The sequence below is a fragment of the Heterocephalus glaber genome, unplaced genomic scaffold, assembly GCF_053883595.1.
Source record: "Heterocephalus glaber isolate CG9 unplaced genomic scaffold, H.glaber_assembly_v1.0 deba00000122, whole genome shotgun sequence".
Taxonomy (NCBI): domain Eukaryota; kingdom Metazoa; phylum Chordata; class Mammalia; order Rodentia; family Bathyergidae; genus Heterocephalus; species Heterocephalus glaber.
The window spans coordinates 2,290,275-2,307,604 of NW_028258138.1; the positions used below are offsets into that span (position 1 = coordinate 2,290,275).

The 17,330-nt window shown below is 51.6% G+C and overlaps 1 protein-coding gene across 4 annotated transcripts in view; it reads right to left on the bottom strand.

The window, feature by feature from the left end:
* The window catches only part of Dscam (DS cell adhesion molecule), a 589,901-nt gene that overhangs the window by 82,545 nt on the left and 490,026 nt on the right, over positions 1-17,330 (bottom strand). For all 4 annotated transcript variants that reach the window (XM_087211193.1, XM_004842472.3, XM_087211196.1 and 1 more), the window contains 2 exons: positions 5,659-5,899; positions 3,976-4,122 (listed from right to left, as the gene is read on the bottom strand). In XM_087211193.1, the coding sequence (XP_087067319.1) occupies positions 3,976-4,122; positions 5,659-5,899 (388 nt within the window). The remainder of the gene's footprint in view (positions 1-3,975; positions 4,123-5,658; positions 5,900-17,330) is intronic.

Sequence of the window (17,330 nt, forward strand, 5' to 3'; positions counted from 1 at the left end):
GAAGTTGTGCCAGTTTGGCAGTGCTGTGCAGGAGTGAGGCAAAGAAAGGCGGAGGGTGGCAGGGAGAATGACAGTGTGGCCCTCGGGGTCCATTTAGGGAAAGCAGCAATAGAAAGAATTGCATCTGCCAATGAACTAATAAACTAAGCAGGACAAGTACTGGGCTGAGGCTGCAGTCGGGGCTCAGGTGCTTTGATAAACTAATTATCATGAACTGGAGTGTGATCACAGCAGGACCTCACTTTCAATGATCCCCAGGTCTCTAGAACCCCGAGCACAGGCTTGGTCCATACCTTCCCCTCCTCCTCTCGGGCGGCAACTTCCTGACTGCAGACCCTGTGTGACCGAGAAGGACGGACGGAGAGCCAGAGCTGACCGTGGGCACCGACGTCCCCCTTCTATATCTCGTCCCCCCTCCCTGGCAGCCCCATAGCGCTGTTGATTTTAACCTGTGCGTATATTCCTCATATATGGCCATGAGTGAAATAAAATGAAACAAATATGGAACGTATAAGTAGAGATTATATTCTTTCATAAAAAGTTTTCCAAATAAAGTGACTTTACTTATTTATTTCTACCTTTCTACACCCTCACAAGGTTTTAAGGCAGAAAACAAAACAGGGGTGGAAATAACTTGTGAAGCCCTCTCAGCACCTTGGTGACATCTGCCAGTTGCATCCTTTCGGGATGCACCATGTTTGGTTTGAAAGAAGAGGCTTGGCACAGTGGCTTACAGTTGGACTTCCAGCGCTCTGGGAGGTAGAGGCAGGAGGATTGCAAGTTTGAGTTCAGCCCGGGTAGCTTAGCAACTTAGAGCCTGTCTCAAAATAATACATAGTACAAGCCCTGTGGAACACGATGGAGATTCCTCAAAATCTAAAACCAGAAATCCCATTGAACCCAGCTATACCTCATCTGGGTACCTTCCCCAAAGAGGGAAAGACATCATATCCCAGTGACCCGTGCACACCGTGTTTATAGAGCACAACTCACAACAGCTAAATCTTGGAAGCAGCCTACATGGCCATCAGCAGCTGACTGGACAAAGAGAATGTGGCATTGACACACAGTGGAGTACTACTCTGCCATAAAGAAGGATAAACTTGAATCATTTGTAGGAAAATGGATGCCCCTTGAGATCATATTGTTAAGTGAAATAAACCAGAAACAAAGTTAAAGATCATATGGTTTCTCTTATATGAGGAATTCAAAGTATAAATAATTTACACAACAAAATAAAAGATAGATGATAGGAAACTGGGCAGGAGACTTTGTGGAGGGGGAAGGGGTTCTGGGGACAGAGGGACAGGGAGGAAAGGGGTGAAGAGCAAGTGGAAAGGGTTGAGATGCTCGATGCATCCGTACCAGTCCCCGGTGACTGTCCTCATTACGTATTGCAAACATGTCCTCCAATAAAAACAAAATAATAAAGGGCTGGAGGTGTTGCTCAGTGTGAAGGGCCTGGGATCAATTCCCAGTACTGCCAAAACATTGCAAGGTTGCTGAATTCAGGTGCAAACAGTGACTTTTCAAAGAGCACAATTTTCCCAGGAATCGCAGCCTCTGTTCTAATAAAATATTTACCTTTCTGATCGTAATAAAAACCTCAGAAATATCAAAATACTGTCTATTTAACTTGTACTTTCCAGTACTGAGCCTGTTGTACCTTATTTGATCACATTCACAACAAAATGCTTTCTTGTATCTATCTGGGACATATCTGGGTCAGTCACTGAGCACAGGGGCTGAAAGAATCTCAGTCTGTGTGTGTGTGTGTGTGTGTGTGTGTGTGTGTGTGTGTGTATGTGTGTGTGTAGGACGTCATGTGTGCAGTGTGTGGCCTGTGACGTGTGTCTGGGTGGTGTGTACAGTGTGTGTAGTGTGTGTGATGTATGCATGTTGTGTGTGTGGCTCTCTCCAGGGTGGTGGGGACAGTTTTCACGTCACACCACATCTGAGGCCCGGGGATCGGGCTCCGTGGGGCTGTGCAGAAGAAAGGGCCAGCTCCTGGGAGTGTCCCTCTGCCCAGTCCGGGCAGCGTGGCCCCTCTGATGCGCCTTTCTGTGTCCGCAGTTCCTTCCTTACCCTCTGGAAACTAAGCGTGGGAACCTCTACACTCCACAGGAGCTGCACACAGTCTGCCCCTGGCCCAGCTCGCTCGGGGAAGGGTCTTTAAGAACTCTCAATGCATTCCCAAGCATTCTTTGTGTTCTGAATGCTCGAGTGTTTGGAAGTCTAAAGCCAGCCATCCACTTTGGAATGAAGACGCTGACAGAAAGCAGGAAGTCTCAGTGTCGGGGCATGGACGATGTCACCTGGACTCCCAGGGACGCTGCGACGTCACACCCTCAGGTGAGGATGAAACCACAAGCACATGGAAGAGCGTCCTGTGGTTGTCAGCAAGCTAGATGCCTTGGAGATCTCCACTGCTCTACATTCCCACCTCCTGAAAAGCTCTTCCTCAGTTGGGGTGAGGTGGCTGAGAACGCTGACCAGGCCCCTCTGCGGGGGCGCACGGTGGGCTGCGCCTCTGCCTCCTGCTCCCGAGCTCAGCATGGAGCAGGGCCCAGTTAGCATGGACGGACCCCGGGAATCTCCAGAACGCCCCACGCCCCTGTGCCCGCGAGGGCAGAGCAGACCACGTGGTCCTGAGCAGGGGCCTGGCTGCATCTGCACTGAAGTGGAGGGGAAGGAGGGGGCTCCCTGGGCCACACCCTGCCCGGGAGCCCCGTGTGCTCAGGGAGGGGGCTTCGGGGAGACCCAGAGCCAGGGAGGATGCCAGTGGGGCCCCTGCATGAACAGCCCGTGGCCTTCCCGGCTGTGGCCGGGTGTGGGCCTCACCATGACCCAGCGCCCAGGCCCACTTCCACCTCCGCCACCTGGAGGTCCTGGCAACACTGGCCGTGGCCTCCTTCGGATGGCGCCCGAGCGGGTCTCTTATTCTGAGCCTGGCCCCAAACAAATGAGAATTTTGTCCCACAGCTTGAAAGAAAACACACACGTACACACACACAGATGCATGTACACACACAGATGCATGTGCACACACAGGAAAGAGGAGAAAGAACAAGACAGAGAAGGAGGAGAAGGATGGAAAAAAGGAAGAAGAGACAAAAAATGGAGAGTTGGCTTCCGCTCTTTGCTCTGTGGTGCTAGGATGGAGCTCAGAGCCTCCACCTGCCAGGCAGTGCTTGGCCGCTGAGCTGCCCAGGCCTGAGGGTGCTGGCCCCCTGTTATGGTTTATCGCTAGATGTCCCTCTAAAGCCCCATGGAATCATTGTCAGGACCCTTGGAAGGTGAGTGGATCATTAGAGGCACTATAACTGGCTTGATGTTGGAGGCGGAGCTGGGAGGAAGAGGTGGTCACTGGGGCATGGCCCGGCAGGGTGCATCCCTCCTGCTCCTCCCTGGACTCTCTGCTTCCTGTCTGCCATGCAGTGAGCAGCTCCCCCGTCCCAGGCCCCGCTGCCACTCTGCCTGCCTTGGAGCCAGCTGACTATGGACTGAGCCCAAGGAAACCTGCACTCCTGTAAGTCACAGGCGTCAGGTGTTTTGTCCAGCGCGGAGGACAGTGACTGACACTCCTCATGGGGAACGTCGCACTCCTCTCCAGGTGTTCTGACAGTCTTCTGAAAACTCTTACAGTTCAACTACAACAGATCTTTCTGAGTTCTGACTGCGGAACAGAAGCGCCAGCTGCTTGGAATCACATCGTGCAGGCTGGTGTAGATAGAGGTGGAGGGCCGGGCGCTGCCCGCAGTCTCGACACAGACACGTGTGAAAGGCAAAGTGACCCACACCTAACTTTCTCGAGGGCTGCCCCGCTCCTGTGCTGTGATTGCCCCTGGAAGGCGTGTGATGCCTCAGAGAGCCGTGTGCGCCCCTGAGACGGAGATAACAGGAGACAGTGTCCACGGTGAGGAGAACCTGCCCTCCTCCCAGCCCCGCCTCAGCGAGGGGCCGGCACCCTGTTACCTCCGTCCATGAGGTTGGCCCAGTAGATGACCCTGAACCCCTGCAGGATCCCGTTCAGGGCGTCCTTGGAGAGCGTGGACCAGGAGATCGAGATGCTTTCCGGTGATGTTGCTATGGCTTGGACATTTTCAGGGGGGTAGCTGGGCACTGAAACGAAATAATCAGAGTCTGTAAGGACAACGGGTGGCTTTATTACCAGAGTCACTGAATCTGCAGCATAGTTTAATATCCTAGTGCACAAGCAGAAGAAAAAACAGCATTTAACCCCCCAAATAGAAGAAAAACAATGCCACTTCCCTACACAAATAGCACAAAACTTTGGTAAAATATCTCGAGTCTCTGCTTTGTCATAATGGATTCCACAGTGTCTCTTCCTGACTGCTTCACTTTTGGGGTCCTGAGCAGAAGAGCATGGCTTGCTGATTTATTTTCCTATACGCCTGCAATTTGCTGCTTTAGGTTGTTTTCTTTATACACAGACTGCGTTCCCTCCATAGTTAGAACTTCTGATGCACAAACTGGAAGTCTAACTATTGAAAAGTGTGAGCAAGCTGAAATGTAATCATGTTCTCACTGCCTTATCTTCCAAAACCCCTTTCTCAATATAGTACTATAATATTTTGTTAGAGGAGAGACAAATCAGAGACAGAATAGGATATCTGCAGTATTTTAAGTACAGAGTTTATGCAGATCTTACATGCTGCACCTAAGAGAGGGTGCAGAATAGCGACTGAAATACATCTTAATGAAAACAGCATTGAAGCAAAAACCCAAGAGGCATATTTAACCCCTACGGAAAGATTATGAGGGTACAAATAAAATCCTGGTGCTTAAGCTTCTGGTCATCAAAATGATTGACCTGTAATGATTATCAGAAATTACAGAAGCAAATCATAATTTGCGTCCCCAGATCTATGATGAAGTGGCTAACTACACCAGGGTAACACAGCACCGCTGGCTGCCTTAAAGCCTCCTGCTCAATGCTCAACCCCCCATTCTGTGTAATGTCATAGTGTGGAGGCCGAATTCATTCGTCCTGCTCACCAGGGGGCGCCCGATCACTGCTCCAGAAAGTCTAATAACGTTTGGTTACAGGATGCTTGAACATAGAAAGCCATCCTAAAATGCAAAAATGAATACTACTCTACTATAAAGAAGGATCAACTTGTAGGAAGATGGCTCCACCTTGAGACTATAATGTTAAGTGAAATAAATCAACACACCAGCTTAAATAGCACAAGGTTTCTCTTACATGAGAAACCTAAAGTATAAATAAATGAAAGAGGAAAATAAAAGATAATAGGAAGTGGGGAGGTAGATCTTTTCCACAAGGGAAGAGGACCAAGAGGTGGAGGGAGAGGGAGGGAGGAAAGAGGATGAAAAAGAAATAAGGTGTGTGATGCACGCGGACCAGCTCCCCATGGGGAATGGGCCCATTGTGTGCAGCAAATACAGATCAATAAAAATCTCTCTATCCCCATCTCCGGCTGTACCTGAAACCTTAACATCAGTTGGGAGAACTTCTTACACCATCAGACTGTGTATTCTAGTCAGGATTGTGCGGCAGCAGCGAGAAATCCATTTCCTTGGTTTCCCTGGTGCTTGACCCAGCCAAGGAGGACCCTGGCAAGGAAGCCCTGGGCTCTGCCGTCCAGCCCGTCCAGGGCGCCAGCCGGGACCTACCGTCCTCCAGCGTGGTGGTGATGATTTCCTGAGAAGAGGGCCCTGTGCCAGCGCGGTTGCAGGCCTGCACCACCAGCCCGTACTGCGTGAACTTGCTGAGGTTGTCCAGCGTGTACACCTCGCTGTCACCCGTGGTGTCGATGCTGATGATGTTGAACTGGAAGTTGCCCCCCGTGCTGTACTCCCGGTACCCGATCTGGTAGCCGCGGATGATCCCGTTCTGCAGGTGCTTCTTTGGAGCCTGAGGAGGCAGAGAGGAGCACGCTGAGGGAGGCTGAGGGGCGGGTGGACCCCGGTCCGCAGCTCAGGAGAGCGGATGAATTGGTGACAAGGCAGGACAGGCTAGCAAAGCCGGGCACTGTGTGGGTTCAGCGGGGAGAGGTCCCGAAACCAGAGCCACTGAGCCTGCCTAGACCGCGTCTGTCCTGCAGACCCTACCTGCAGAAGTTCTGCTTACAAATTGGTCACAGCAGGGGATGCCCAATGACTAATAATAAAACGGAGCAATTCTAACAGCACACGTGGTAAAAGTCATTTGACACTTTTAGGAACATTTTCTGGCACTTGCTGAGCACTGTATTGCCGTGGGGCTTGAGCCCTCTCGGGGTTGTCTCCGGCTCTTGCCTAACTGTGTGTGGCTCCCACCCTCTCTGGGTCCTTCTGGGGTGGGGCTGCTACCAGCCTCAGTTTACCCCAGAGACCACCCAGGTGTGAGCAGCAGCAGGAAGCAGATGCGACGGCCCAGAGCCCCTGACCTGCCTCCCTGCAGGAAGTCCCCGAAGGCAGCCCGGCTTCCTCCCTACCTAGCAGAGGCCTTGAGGTGAATCTGCTGGGACTTCGTGGCACAGGGACTCGGGGAACTGAGGGCACCAGAGAGGCTCTGCGCTGAGGGCGCCCAGAGCACCCAGGCTGCTGGGGCGAAAACGGGCACGAGGGGAAGGCAAGGCTCCTTCCCAGAGGCCTCAGGGAGCGGTGTTGATTCTGGGAGGAGGCCACGGTTTGAGAGGAGCATCTGGGCTGGCTTGTTGGTCTCCCCTAAGAAACCAGGCCACACCAGGGATGCTTCAGGGAGCAAAGCATCTGTAGACAGACAGGCCACAGCTGTATGTATGCATGTTTGTGGTGTGTATTGGCACATGTGTGCTTGTGTACGGGTGTGCGGCTGTTCCTGGTTATTTCAGGACACCCTCAGGTACCAAGCTCTGTAGATGACCACGTCCCTTATGTGTCACGTGTAAAGTGACACGGCATTTGCAGGGAACTGTACTAACTCTCCCGCACACAGGCTTTGTGTCTGCTCGGGTCTCTTGGGATCCCTAACAGGGTAAACACCGTGTAAAAGGCTGCTACGCCGCACTGTTTAGGACAGATGATGAGAGACGTCTGTGTTGTTCAGTGCAGATGTGTCTTTCGCACGAGTATTTGTGATCTGCAGCTGGTTGAATCCTTCAGCTATGGAGGGCAGATCCATAGATGGAGATGTGGATAGAGCTATTTAAGGACTAACTATGGACCCAGATCTCTCAGAGTTTGGCAAAGCAGCCTGTTTAAAGGTGTATAATCTGGAAGGGGAGAAAAGAGCAACCCTTAAGAGCCTACTCACACACAGTGCATGACCAGGAGTGCTCCCTCAGCTGCTGCAGTAGAGGCAGGCATGCCCCGTGGTGGCATCGGGTGGCAGTGGACTGCATACGTGGGGCTGGGCCCGTAAGGTGGTTGTGGTAGGCCTCTGGGATTGTGTATCCTCTATGATGTTTGTATAACAACAAAATTACCTAAGGATCTTTTTTCAGTATATGTTGCCATTGTTGAGCAACTATATTCTTTAAAGTTATAAATGCAAGCAATAAAAGATCTAAGAACTTAAAAAAGAAAAGAACTATGGAGAACTAGGAAGAGCTGAATCCATGGTATCGGAGGGTAGGGGCAGCTGGCATCTGGCCCAGGAAAATGGGTCTAGAGTTTCTTTCCCAAGTCAGGGCCTTGCTAAGTGGTGAAGTTGCCCAGGCAGGGCTTGGACTTGTGATCCCCTGCCTCAGCCTCCCACAGAGGCAAGTTTCTTTATTTACAGTTTTCTTGGACCCCGGTTGTGTCTTTTTGACCACCAGTCTCATGCACTACATGTACAGGTCGGTAAGGGATTTCCATGGAATGGACGTGCTGACCATTAAAGTTTTCGGAAAGGTGGCACAGGTGGATCCCAATGTAAGAGCTCAGTCTTTGTTTACTATCAGTGAGTGCCTGTGCTCTCCTGAGTCCACAGCTACATTGCTGCCTTTTGCATTGATGAACGATAGCTTTTCACTTTGTTTTCAAATAGATCCAAAGATTTTAGATTTTGAGAATTTCATTACACAGAAATCATTGTATTCCAACTACTGATTTGCATCTATAACCTCAAATCAATTAATAAAATTAACTTCTCTGCAAATGTCATCTACAAGTCAAATTTACCAACAAACAGATTTCTATTTCTCGTAGTTTCTTAATGTCAAATGTAGTGTGACTCAAATATAAATGACAATATTTGAGAAATCAGGCCCATGCCATCAGACATCCTGACTGAAGGCCTCGGCCTCCCTGGGTCTGTGAGGCGGAGGCACCATGGGACCCAAGGCAGGAAGGAAGGGTAGCTGGGTGGACACTGCAGCCCCAGCTGAGAGGTGGCCCTGCAGGAGGGAGGGGGCAGCTGGCTTCCTCCCCAGGGTGGGACACACAGAACACGCTCACCACCACGGGACACCATGTGCAGCTGGCTTTGTTCTACTCGGTTTCAATATTTTGTTAAAAAGAACATTCTTTACTTTTTTTCCCTTAGAACAATTAATTTTAGTCCTCTACTTCTAGGAAAAAAGTTATTTTGCCTGTTGGATCCTTTGAAACATACTGTACAAAAGAATTATTTTATTCACGTTTTGATGCATATCAGTCTGTTTATCTACAATGAAATATTTTCCCCCACACTGCTGGGTTCATAGTCTGTAAAATTTTGTGTCTGATTTTTATCATTTCATATGTTATGATCATATCACTGTCTGTACTTCACGGTCTTTAAGACTTATACTCAATCATATTAATGTTGAATTTTATGTAATTTTTTTTTAACTTTTGAGGAAGATGGTATCGTTTCCTAATTTCTCCTCACGGGTCTGCGTTAAGGAGCTTTGTCATGTAGGTTCGGTTTCTAAGTTTAATTATTAGACTCAACTCCCAGAAGTGGACGACTGCCCTATTTTCTAAAGTCCGTGTTCTAATCACTATCAATGAGACGGGATTTCTTGTTATCATCCCATCAGCTGTGCAAAGCAACAGGCAGGAACTTCAGGGAGTGTATTTAGCACAAGGAGCAAACACAACGCTCTTCTTCGGTTTTCTTAATATCCGGGCTCTGGAGAGACAAACATGAATGGTGTCCTGAGTTACCTCCCGGCAGTGCTGCTTCTGCCTGTTTTCTTCCCAAGGGGCTGCTGCGATCTCCTCCATCACACAGGTACCTGCTGCGGTGGGGAGGAGCCAGGCTGTTTCTTCCAAATGGAGAGGCCGCCTTCAGCTTGACAGCCCACAGGCCCCAACCACGAGGCCTGGAAAAGTCTGCCAGGGTCTCGGAGTGGGGTGCACGACTGCTTATGGGTGAAAGGTTTCCTTGCAGAGGGATGCAAATATTCAGAAATGAGAGGGTGGTGAGGGTGCGGAGCTCCGTGAACACGCCAAACACCACGGAATCATAAACTGCAAACCGAGGATGCCATGGGCCTGATTCCGCTTCAATAAAGTTGTTTTTAAAAATGTATCGTGCTGAGATCACTTCTGGGGCATCTGTCTCAGTCACGACGTGGCTTCCAGCGCCACCAGTCTACATTCAACACGTCTGCCACCACCTCTGCCAACATCCGCCACAACCTCCGTGTCCACCACGGCCAGCTCTGCCAGCTCTGTCACCAATGTCGTCCTGACCGTGACGACCTTCAGGACTGCCAAGACCATGCCTTTCCCGCTACTACCACCAATAGCATCTCTGCCTTCGTCACCATCAGCGTCACCACGGGTTCCAAGGCACGGAACTCACTGCCGCAATCACTCCTCCGCTGCTACCGCATCCACCACCACGCTTCACTGCGTCTACGGCAAACCCTACTTCCGCCAGCGCCACCGCCATGTCTACCACGCCACAGAGCCGCTCCCCCCATCCCTGGCCCACTCCCGACACGACTGCCGCCCCATCGCCATCATCAGGGCCACCTGCTCCTCTGCCCCCCCCACCATCTCGTCCACCCACCTCTTACAGACCTCTAACACCTGTCCCTCACCTCCACTGCTCCTGCTCCTCCTCCACGTCCTCTGCCCCCACCAGCTCTGCCACTTCTTCCACCAGCCCAGTGCCTCTACCCTCGCCAGCTCCTCCTGAAACGCACTTCCCCAGAAGAGCATGAGCTTTGCCCAGCACTGGACAGGGGGTTCTCGTCCATCAGCTCGTTTCCCCACGGCCGCCCTGTGCAGTTCTCGCACATGCACGAAACGCGGACTATCAGTGAGGTTGAGACCATTTTCTCAGGGTCCGAGTAGACTTGGATTCTAACTCAGACAACGTCTGTCCTTTCTCTAAGCCCGTTGATTAGGTTTGCAAAGTTACAGAAATAAAGTATTTCTCATCAAAGGAAAACTTAGGAGATGACAGGAAGAGAAACGACCCTATGTATGCATAGTCATGAAAGCAAACACAAATTCTTACTCCGTCAGGCAAAGTTTGAGTTCTGTTTTCAATTTGCAGGTAAAATACACAGATTTCATTTTTAAGATGTGTTTAAATTAATGTAAAAATTGAGGCTATGTCTGAAAAATAGATCTCTCAAAAGTCCGTAAAGCAGGGTTTTTGTACATTAGGGCAGGGACTTCCGCGTTGCAGTCAGGGTCCGGATGTGGCCCTGGAGACTCCTTTGTTATGGACAGAGAGCCAGTGGGGTGGGGTGTGTGGCCCAGGCGAGGCTGTCCCTGGGCACAGCGAGTCCTGAACGCAAGGCGAGGTGGCTCTGCGGGCGGCCTGTGTCTCTGGGTGAGCGGAGTGGCAGCTGGAGCACGGAGAGCCGGCTCCATGGGGAGAGTGCTGCACAGCAGCCCACTGTTGGCACCGAGGAACAACTGGTAAATCTGGTAAAAACCAGCTCTTTGTTTTCAGGAAGCCGTGAATGGGGCTAATGGCAGGACAGGAAGAAAGCAAAGAGCGGAGTTTGGGTCGGACTGTGAAACACGCTGAGTCGGGGTCCTGTGATGATGTCGGCGGAGACAAATTTCCCTAGGACCGCTCTGGCCCGGCCTCCCTGTGCAGACCGCGAGGCCCAGCGTGGTCCTGAGCTCTGCCCCAGCTTTTCACGGGCCCCTCCTGGATGCTGCCAGAGTCCTGCACCCCGAGAGTCTCCAGCAAAGACCGCTCTTCCCCCGCCGCTGTGGAAACCGGTCTGCCTCATGGGCAGCGCGCTTCCCACTCCACGGCCCTTCCCTGCGGCCCAGCAGCGCTTCTCCTTCCCCTGGGCTCCAGGGGCCCTCGGTCACTTCCACCACCTCTGGGGCCGTCACCGCTGCAGTCAGTGCTGGGTTGCAGGCACCTGATGCCAAGCTCCCAGAGTGTAAGGTTGCCAGGGTCCGGGCTGCACCCCTCCCCGCCCAAATGTCCAAATGGGGGCTTCCTCGGGGAGGCAGTGGATGCTTCCTGAAGATGCGCTCGTCAAGGCAGGAGACGGTGGCATAATCCTGTTGCTCGTTCAGTCTGGCCAGGCAGCAGGCTGTGGACAGCAGATGAAGTCAGAGGAGGAGGTGGGACTCACACCCATGACTGAGCTGTCCACAGAGGCCTGGCTCACCGCGATGGAAAAGGAGAGCTCAGCAGCCCCCAGCATGTCTGGAAGCTGAGTCCCTCCAGCCTGGGAGACCCCAGCTCTGCCCCTTAGCTGGGCCACCAGAAGGGCGACCCACGCAGGCAGCCCCGGGAAGGCACAGCCTCCTGCCCCGGCCTCCCCAGGGCAGAGTGTTGGCAGGGCCAGCTTAGCTGCATGTCTGTCCTCCAAGCATTCTGGACAGAGAGCCGCCGGCAGCCTCCCCACGAGTGGGCAGAGAGGGGCAGCTCCTCTGGAGACCCCTGCTTCCTGGAGGGCAGAAAGGGCTTCGCAAAACAGATACAGGCAGAAAAACCAATGAAAACTGCGGGCTCCCTTCTGCTCTGCATCCAAGAATTTGACCAGATGAGTTCCTTCCACAGGAAACTCTTGCAGTTGCAGACTGCTTCCACGGTGAGGCCTCCTGTGATTCCCAGATCCCCTGCGTGGACTCATTCCAGAGAAGGCTGTGTGCTCACCTACATCACCCATGTAAGGGTTATTTCCCCAGCTGCACGGTGAATCTGTGAATTGTGTTCTGTTCATTCACCTTCTCGCCCATGGCAAACCTGACTCCCTTGCCTTTCTCTCCCTCTCTTCCTCCCTGCCTGCATCCCACCTGGTGCCTTTCTCTTGCCTCTATAACCTTCCCACCCGGCTTCCTTAAGGGGCCAGCTCTCTGATCTCCATGACAACAGCAGCACCATGTCAGGTTATCTGCAGGGTCTGGAATCAACTGTATTTCCTGTCCTTCCGAATCTGCCTGTAAGCCTCCTGCTGTGGCCCCAGCAAAGCAGCAATGTGCAGTGCTCCCCCTATCAGCAATTTGAACCACAGCCCCTGTCTGCACCAGGAGCCCTCCCAGCTTCCTCCCCTTCGACCCGTGGGCTTTGCCGGATGCACCTGAGCCAGCACTACAGCACTGTGCATCTGGGCACTGTGCATCGTGTCCCTTCCAGGGCAGGGTGGAGCCCGTGCCTAGCCCGTTTCTGCTCGCCAGCATACACAGACACCACCAGCTCTGAACAGGGGCATTGGAGGAGGAGAAGACAGAGCTCGAACCTGCTCTGTCCGGGGCTTCGCATCCGGGGCCTACAGTGGTCAGAGGTCAGCAGGGCTGGATCCCTGCATTCCAGGAGGGGAGGCCCCTTTCTGGGCAGAGGTCTCCACTTGTGCCTCAGGGGGTAGGGACTGCTCAGCCAGGGCCACGCTGATGGCAAAGCCAGCAGGCCCACGGTGCTCCTGAGGGGGACACGGAAGCCCAGCCAGCCCCTGGAGAGGAGCCTCAGGGAGGGAGGTCTCCGTGGTGATCTGAGCTCGGGGAAGACCGGGGAAGGATGCAGAATCTGCAGGCTGTGGACCTCAATATGCAGCATCAATACCACCTGCAGACTGCAAGGGAGGCAGGGATGTGCCCTGCTCAGGGTGTGGTACTTACACACCATGGAGTACAACTCTGCCATAAAGAAGGATAAACTCGAGTCATGTGTAGGAAAGTGGATGCACTTTGAGACCACAATGTTAAGGGAAGCAAATCAGACACAGGAGGTTAAATATCACATGGTTTCTCTTACATGAGAAACCCAAATTATAACTAATGAGCACATAAGAGAGACAATAGGAAGTAGGGAGAGAGCTGTTTCTCAAATGGGAAGGGGTCAGGAGAAGGGATGGAGGGGAGAGGGCAGGGCAGGGCAGATGAGCTCTGTTCAAGCACCAAGTCCCCAGGGTGAGTGTGCTCATTAGGTGCTGCAATCGCGTACTAATAAAGATAAAAGGAAATTGCAAACAGCGTGGCTTCTTGGTATTGTTTTTACATTTTAACAGATGGAACAGTTGGAAGAGGAAGAGTTTTGTAAGCTCCGAGGGACAGGTGAGCCAGCCCGGCCGCCCTCCTTCCCGGTGGATCGGCACTGTCTGGCTGGGGAGCTGAGGAGTCAAGATGTAACCCGGGACACGAGCCCCTGGCCCTTGAAGACCCCAAGGGGTGGTGGTGTGGACACGCCCTACCCTTACTTGGGGAGGCGGGATGTGCGGGAGGCACCGGCTGGAGGGGACCTGTTGGGTCAGTCACTGAGGGCTTCTCCTGCACAGCTGTCCACCTCTGTCCCTCACCGGGCACCAAGAGGGTCTCTCCTCGGGCGTCCACACCTGGACTCAGTACCAGGGGTGAGTCAGAAAGAGGCAGATATGCAGCTTTGACCCCCGGAATGGCCCGAGGGTGGCTAAACGCCTTCTTGCAGACTGGTGAAGCCACACAGTGCATCCCCTGCTCTATTTTCCTTCTTTGGAATTCTTACTTCTAAGAGTGAGGTGCACATGTAATTACAGCACTGTGGGAGGCTGAGGCAGGAAGGTTGCAAGTTCTAGCCCAACCCTGGCAACTTAGTGACTTAGTGAGACCCTGTCTCAGAATAAAACATAAAGAAGGTGTCCTCCCCAAAGCCTCATGCAGCCATAGGTGGGGCTTTTTCAGAGGTGGCTGGATCTGGCTTATGTGATTGATTCATGGTGCAACGCTAGGATTAAGGGTCCTAGGATTAAGGGTGGGTGATTCCTAAATCATCCACTGATTGCTTTAGCACCACCCTAATCCTGGTAGCCCGGATACAATGTAAGGAACAGAGAGAGGCTTGTTTTGTTCATTTGTTTGCTCGCTCTGCTACCGTCTGCCCGCCATGAACTGCGGCCCCTCTGCCATGTGCCGCCCCTGCCTCGAGGCCAGCTGACTAGGAACTGAAACCTCTACAATCTGTGAGCCAAATAAACCCCTCCCCCTTTAACTCTGGGTGTCAGGTATTTTCTCTCAGCAATGAGAAAAGTAACTAAGACAGAGGGGCTGGGATGTAGCTCAGTGCAAAGGCCCTGGGTTCAATCCCCAGTACTGCAAAAACAAAAACAAACCCAAGCAAGTGAGTAAGGACCAGCCCCCTGAATTCTTCTGTTATTTCCATACAAGCAAACCCAAAATGGAGGCATGCAGTGGAGCCTGCAGTGTCTTCAAACATTACTCCGGAGGTCCCTGGCAGTGGGAGACCAAGCGTCTTCTCCCGAGAGACGCATCTGCAGAATGCAGTGGGTGATAACGATGCCCTGAAAAGCAGTGGGGGGGGGGCGCGGAGGTGTCCACACTGGCTAAACGTGCTCTTCAGATTACTGAATTTAATTAAGTCCCTAAATGCTCCCGTTTGATGTTACAGAGATCATACCTCCTTCCGTTCTATAGTTTTAATGAAAATGCCGCTCATTCTAAACACAATTTTCTGCTGAACAGTGAGCGTTCAGTATCAGGGGTCTGGGAAACACGAAACTCTTTCCCAGGGCCCTACTCTCAGCATCATCTTGACAATAGGTCTCAGCACCATAGTAATGAACAAGTGAAAATACTACATTTTTAGGACAATCTACAATTTTACAAAGATTTCTCATTTGAAACAAGACAACAACAAAATATTACATCAATAGAAAAGTTCTCCACCTCCCATTACAACCTCTGGATAAAAGTTTTGAGATGCCTATAATAATTAAATATTACAAATAATGAAAGTTTTATTTTATGAGTCACTGTGGCATACGTGTGCATGTACACACACACACACACACACACACACGGGCAAATGACCAGCAATCAAACTGTCCTTCCTTTGTACACAAAGAGGACAAATGATTCTGACACTGACCATAAGACAAGCTGACAGGTACTGCTGCAGGATAAAAACAGAATTTTCTGAAAAAACAAGCAATTCTTTAGTTGCATGATTTTCAGGTATGGTGTCAAGTATACATTCTCAGCAATTTATAGTTTTACATTTCTGAGTTTGAATCAGAAACAAACTATGTAAAGTAAACAGTGTGCACTATGCAAACCCCTTTGTTTTGCAGGGGCCTGGTGTAGGAGTCAGAGGATGAATCTTCAATGCCATGTGATTATTTTCATTTCATTCAGACATGCTTGCATGGTCCCTTCTCCTGTGAAAGCGCACTTTGCGTCTTTAAGTCAATAAGGAAAGTCCTTAGGAATCGCATCTGCATCTTCGTCCTGGGTACCACAGACACTACATGTGGCAGAGGCCTTAGGGATTGCGTTTGGGATGTACAGACCCTGTGCTGGGGGTCATGGCCTGATGTGGGGGGTCTGGAGGGTCCTGTGGGGTTGGTCTGCATTCTGTACACGATGGGCAGCCTTTGTCAGACTTGAAACATTTTAAATCTGAAACTTCTCTTTGGTGAAAAAAAAATTAGCTAAAATAAAAAGGAGCTGATTTTGTTCGATAAGAGGTGCTGTTTCAGAAGTGCTCCTCACATGAGGACAGTTAAGTTTGCTGTCTATGTCCAGGGTGACAGAAGGTCGGCTGGATCTGGCACAGGTGTTTTCCTGGGCAAACCCCACAGCTGTTCTCTCCTCCGCTTCCCCTCTCCCTCCATCCAGTGCCTCTTTGTCTTCTGGTCAGTGTTGGGGACCAGGCTACGTGACTTGGGTCCCGTAGGGTCTGAGGCCAATGTAACTTGCCTTAGGAACAGGGAAGTTAATGGAAAACCACAGGCTTCCTGGCTGTGTGTACAAAGCTCACAAACACAGCGCTCCTAGGACAAGATGATGTCTGCTGAGGACAATACAAAGAATGTAGGCATCGGGTGTAGGGAAGGACCTGTTCCCTGTTAACTTGCTCCCCATTCACTAGTTACACATTTACTGACCTTGCTGTTCCATGAAAAGTACACTATCCTTACCCCTGTGCTTCTTGCTTGCTAATAAAAGTGGGTCAACTGCGGAGATTATTGAGCCTGTCCACTAGAGGCAGGATCCTTCTGATCCCCTTGTGCCTGGAATATTGTCTGTTTCTCTTTAGTCCCCATCATTCCCCCTACAGTTATCTGAGGATCTGATCAGCCCTCGGCAGATCAATCATTCTGCGACAGTGCCTGAGTCCTACCCTGGGCTTCCTGCCACCCCAGCCGACTCTCCTGGGCTCTTCTTGCAGCTGATGCCGCCTCTGACTTTTCTTACATCTTCCTTTCTTCCCCTTCCTCATCAGCCATCTCACATGAAATTTTCATGAATTCTTATGCCTTGAAACATGGGCATCTTTGATTCCATGCTCTGCTCCTCACAGATCCGTGAGTCTGGCTGCATTAGTGACACCCGTGCAGTCGATGACACCAACAGGGCCGGCTGTGGTGCCCTCCCTCAGGCAGCTGATCACCAGCCCATCTGTGGGTTGCACTGTGACAAAGCATAGCACGGTGCAACCAGGTCCCCATCTGGGGACAGCCAGGCTCGCTCTCACAGCCAGGACACCTTCACCCTTTTAGCACCAAGAGAAAGTGCAGCTCCAACTTGTTTCCTTGTTGCTGCTTTCTACGGGAAGATGCCCCTGAGTGCCACCGAAGTTTCCGGTTCACCTCTGACCTGCATGCTCTGCGGCAGACACATTTATCACGCAGGACCCAGAAAGTTTTCGAGGCCACAGTGATCCTTGGTCTTTTTCAGCAGCAAAATGCGAGAAAACATGCAGAGCGAGCAGGAGAAACATCACAGTCTCTAACTCACAACGGCCCGAGTGAGTGCTCTGTGTTTGCTGCATGGCTGGGATGCACATGGGCCACAGCTTGTTTTGTGCCTTCTAGTGCATGGTGTGTGATGCTCACCAGGAGGAAGCGCTCACCCATAGACAGGTGGTCCCTCCGCTCACTCCCCAGACGCCCACTGCAAACACAGCAGCGGAGGCTAGAGGACCATGGTTGAGGGGCTCACTGGATGAACTGCATTCCTGTTGAGGCAGGGGCTCCACCCTAACCATGAAA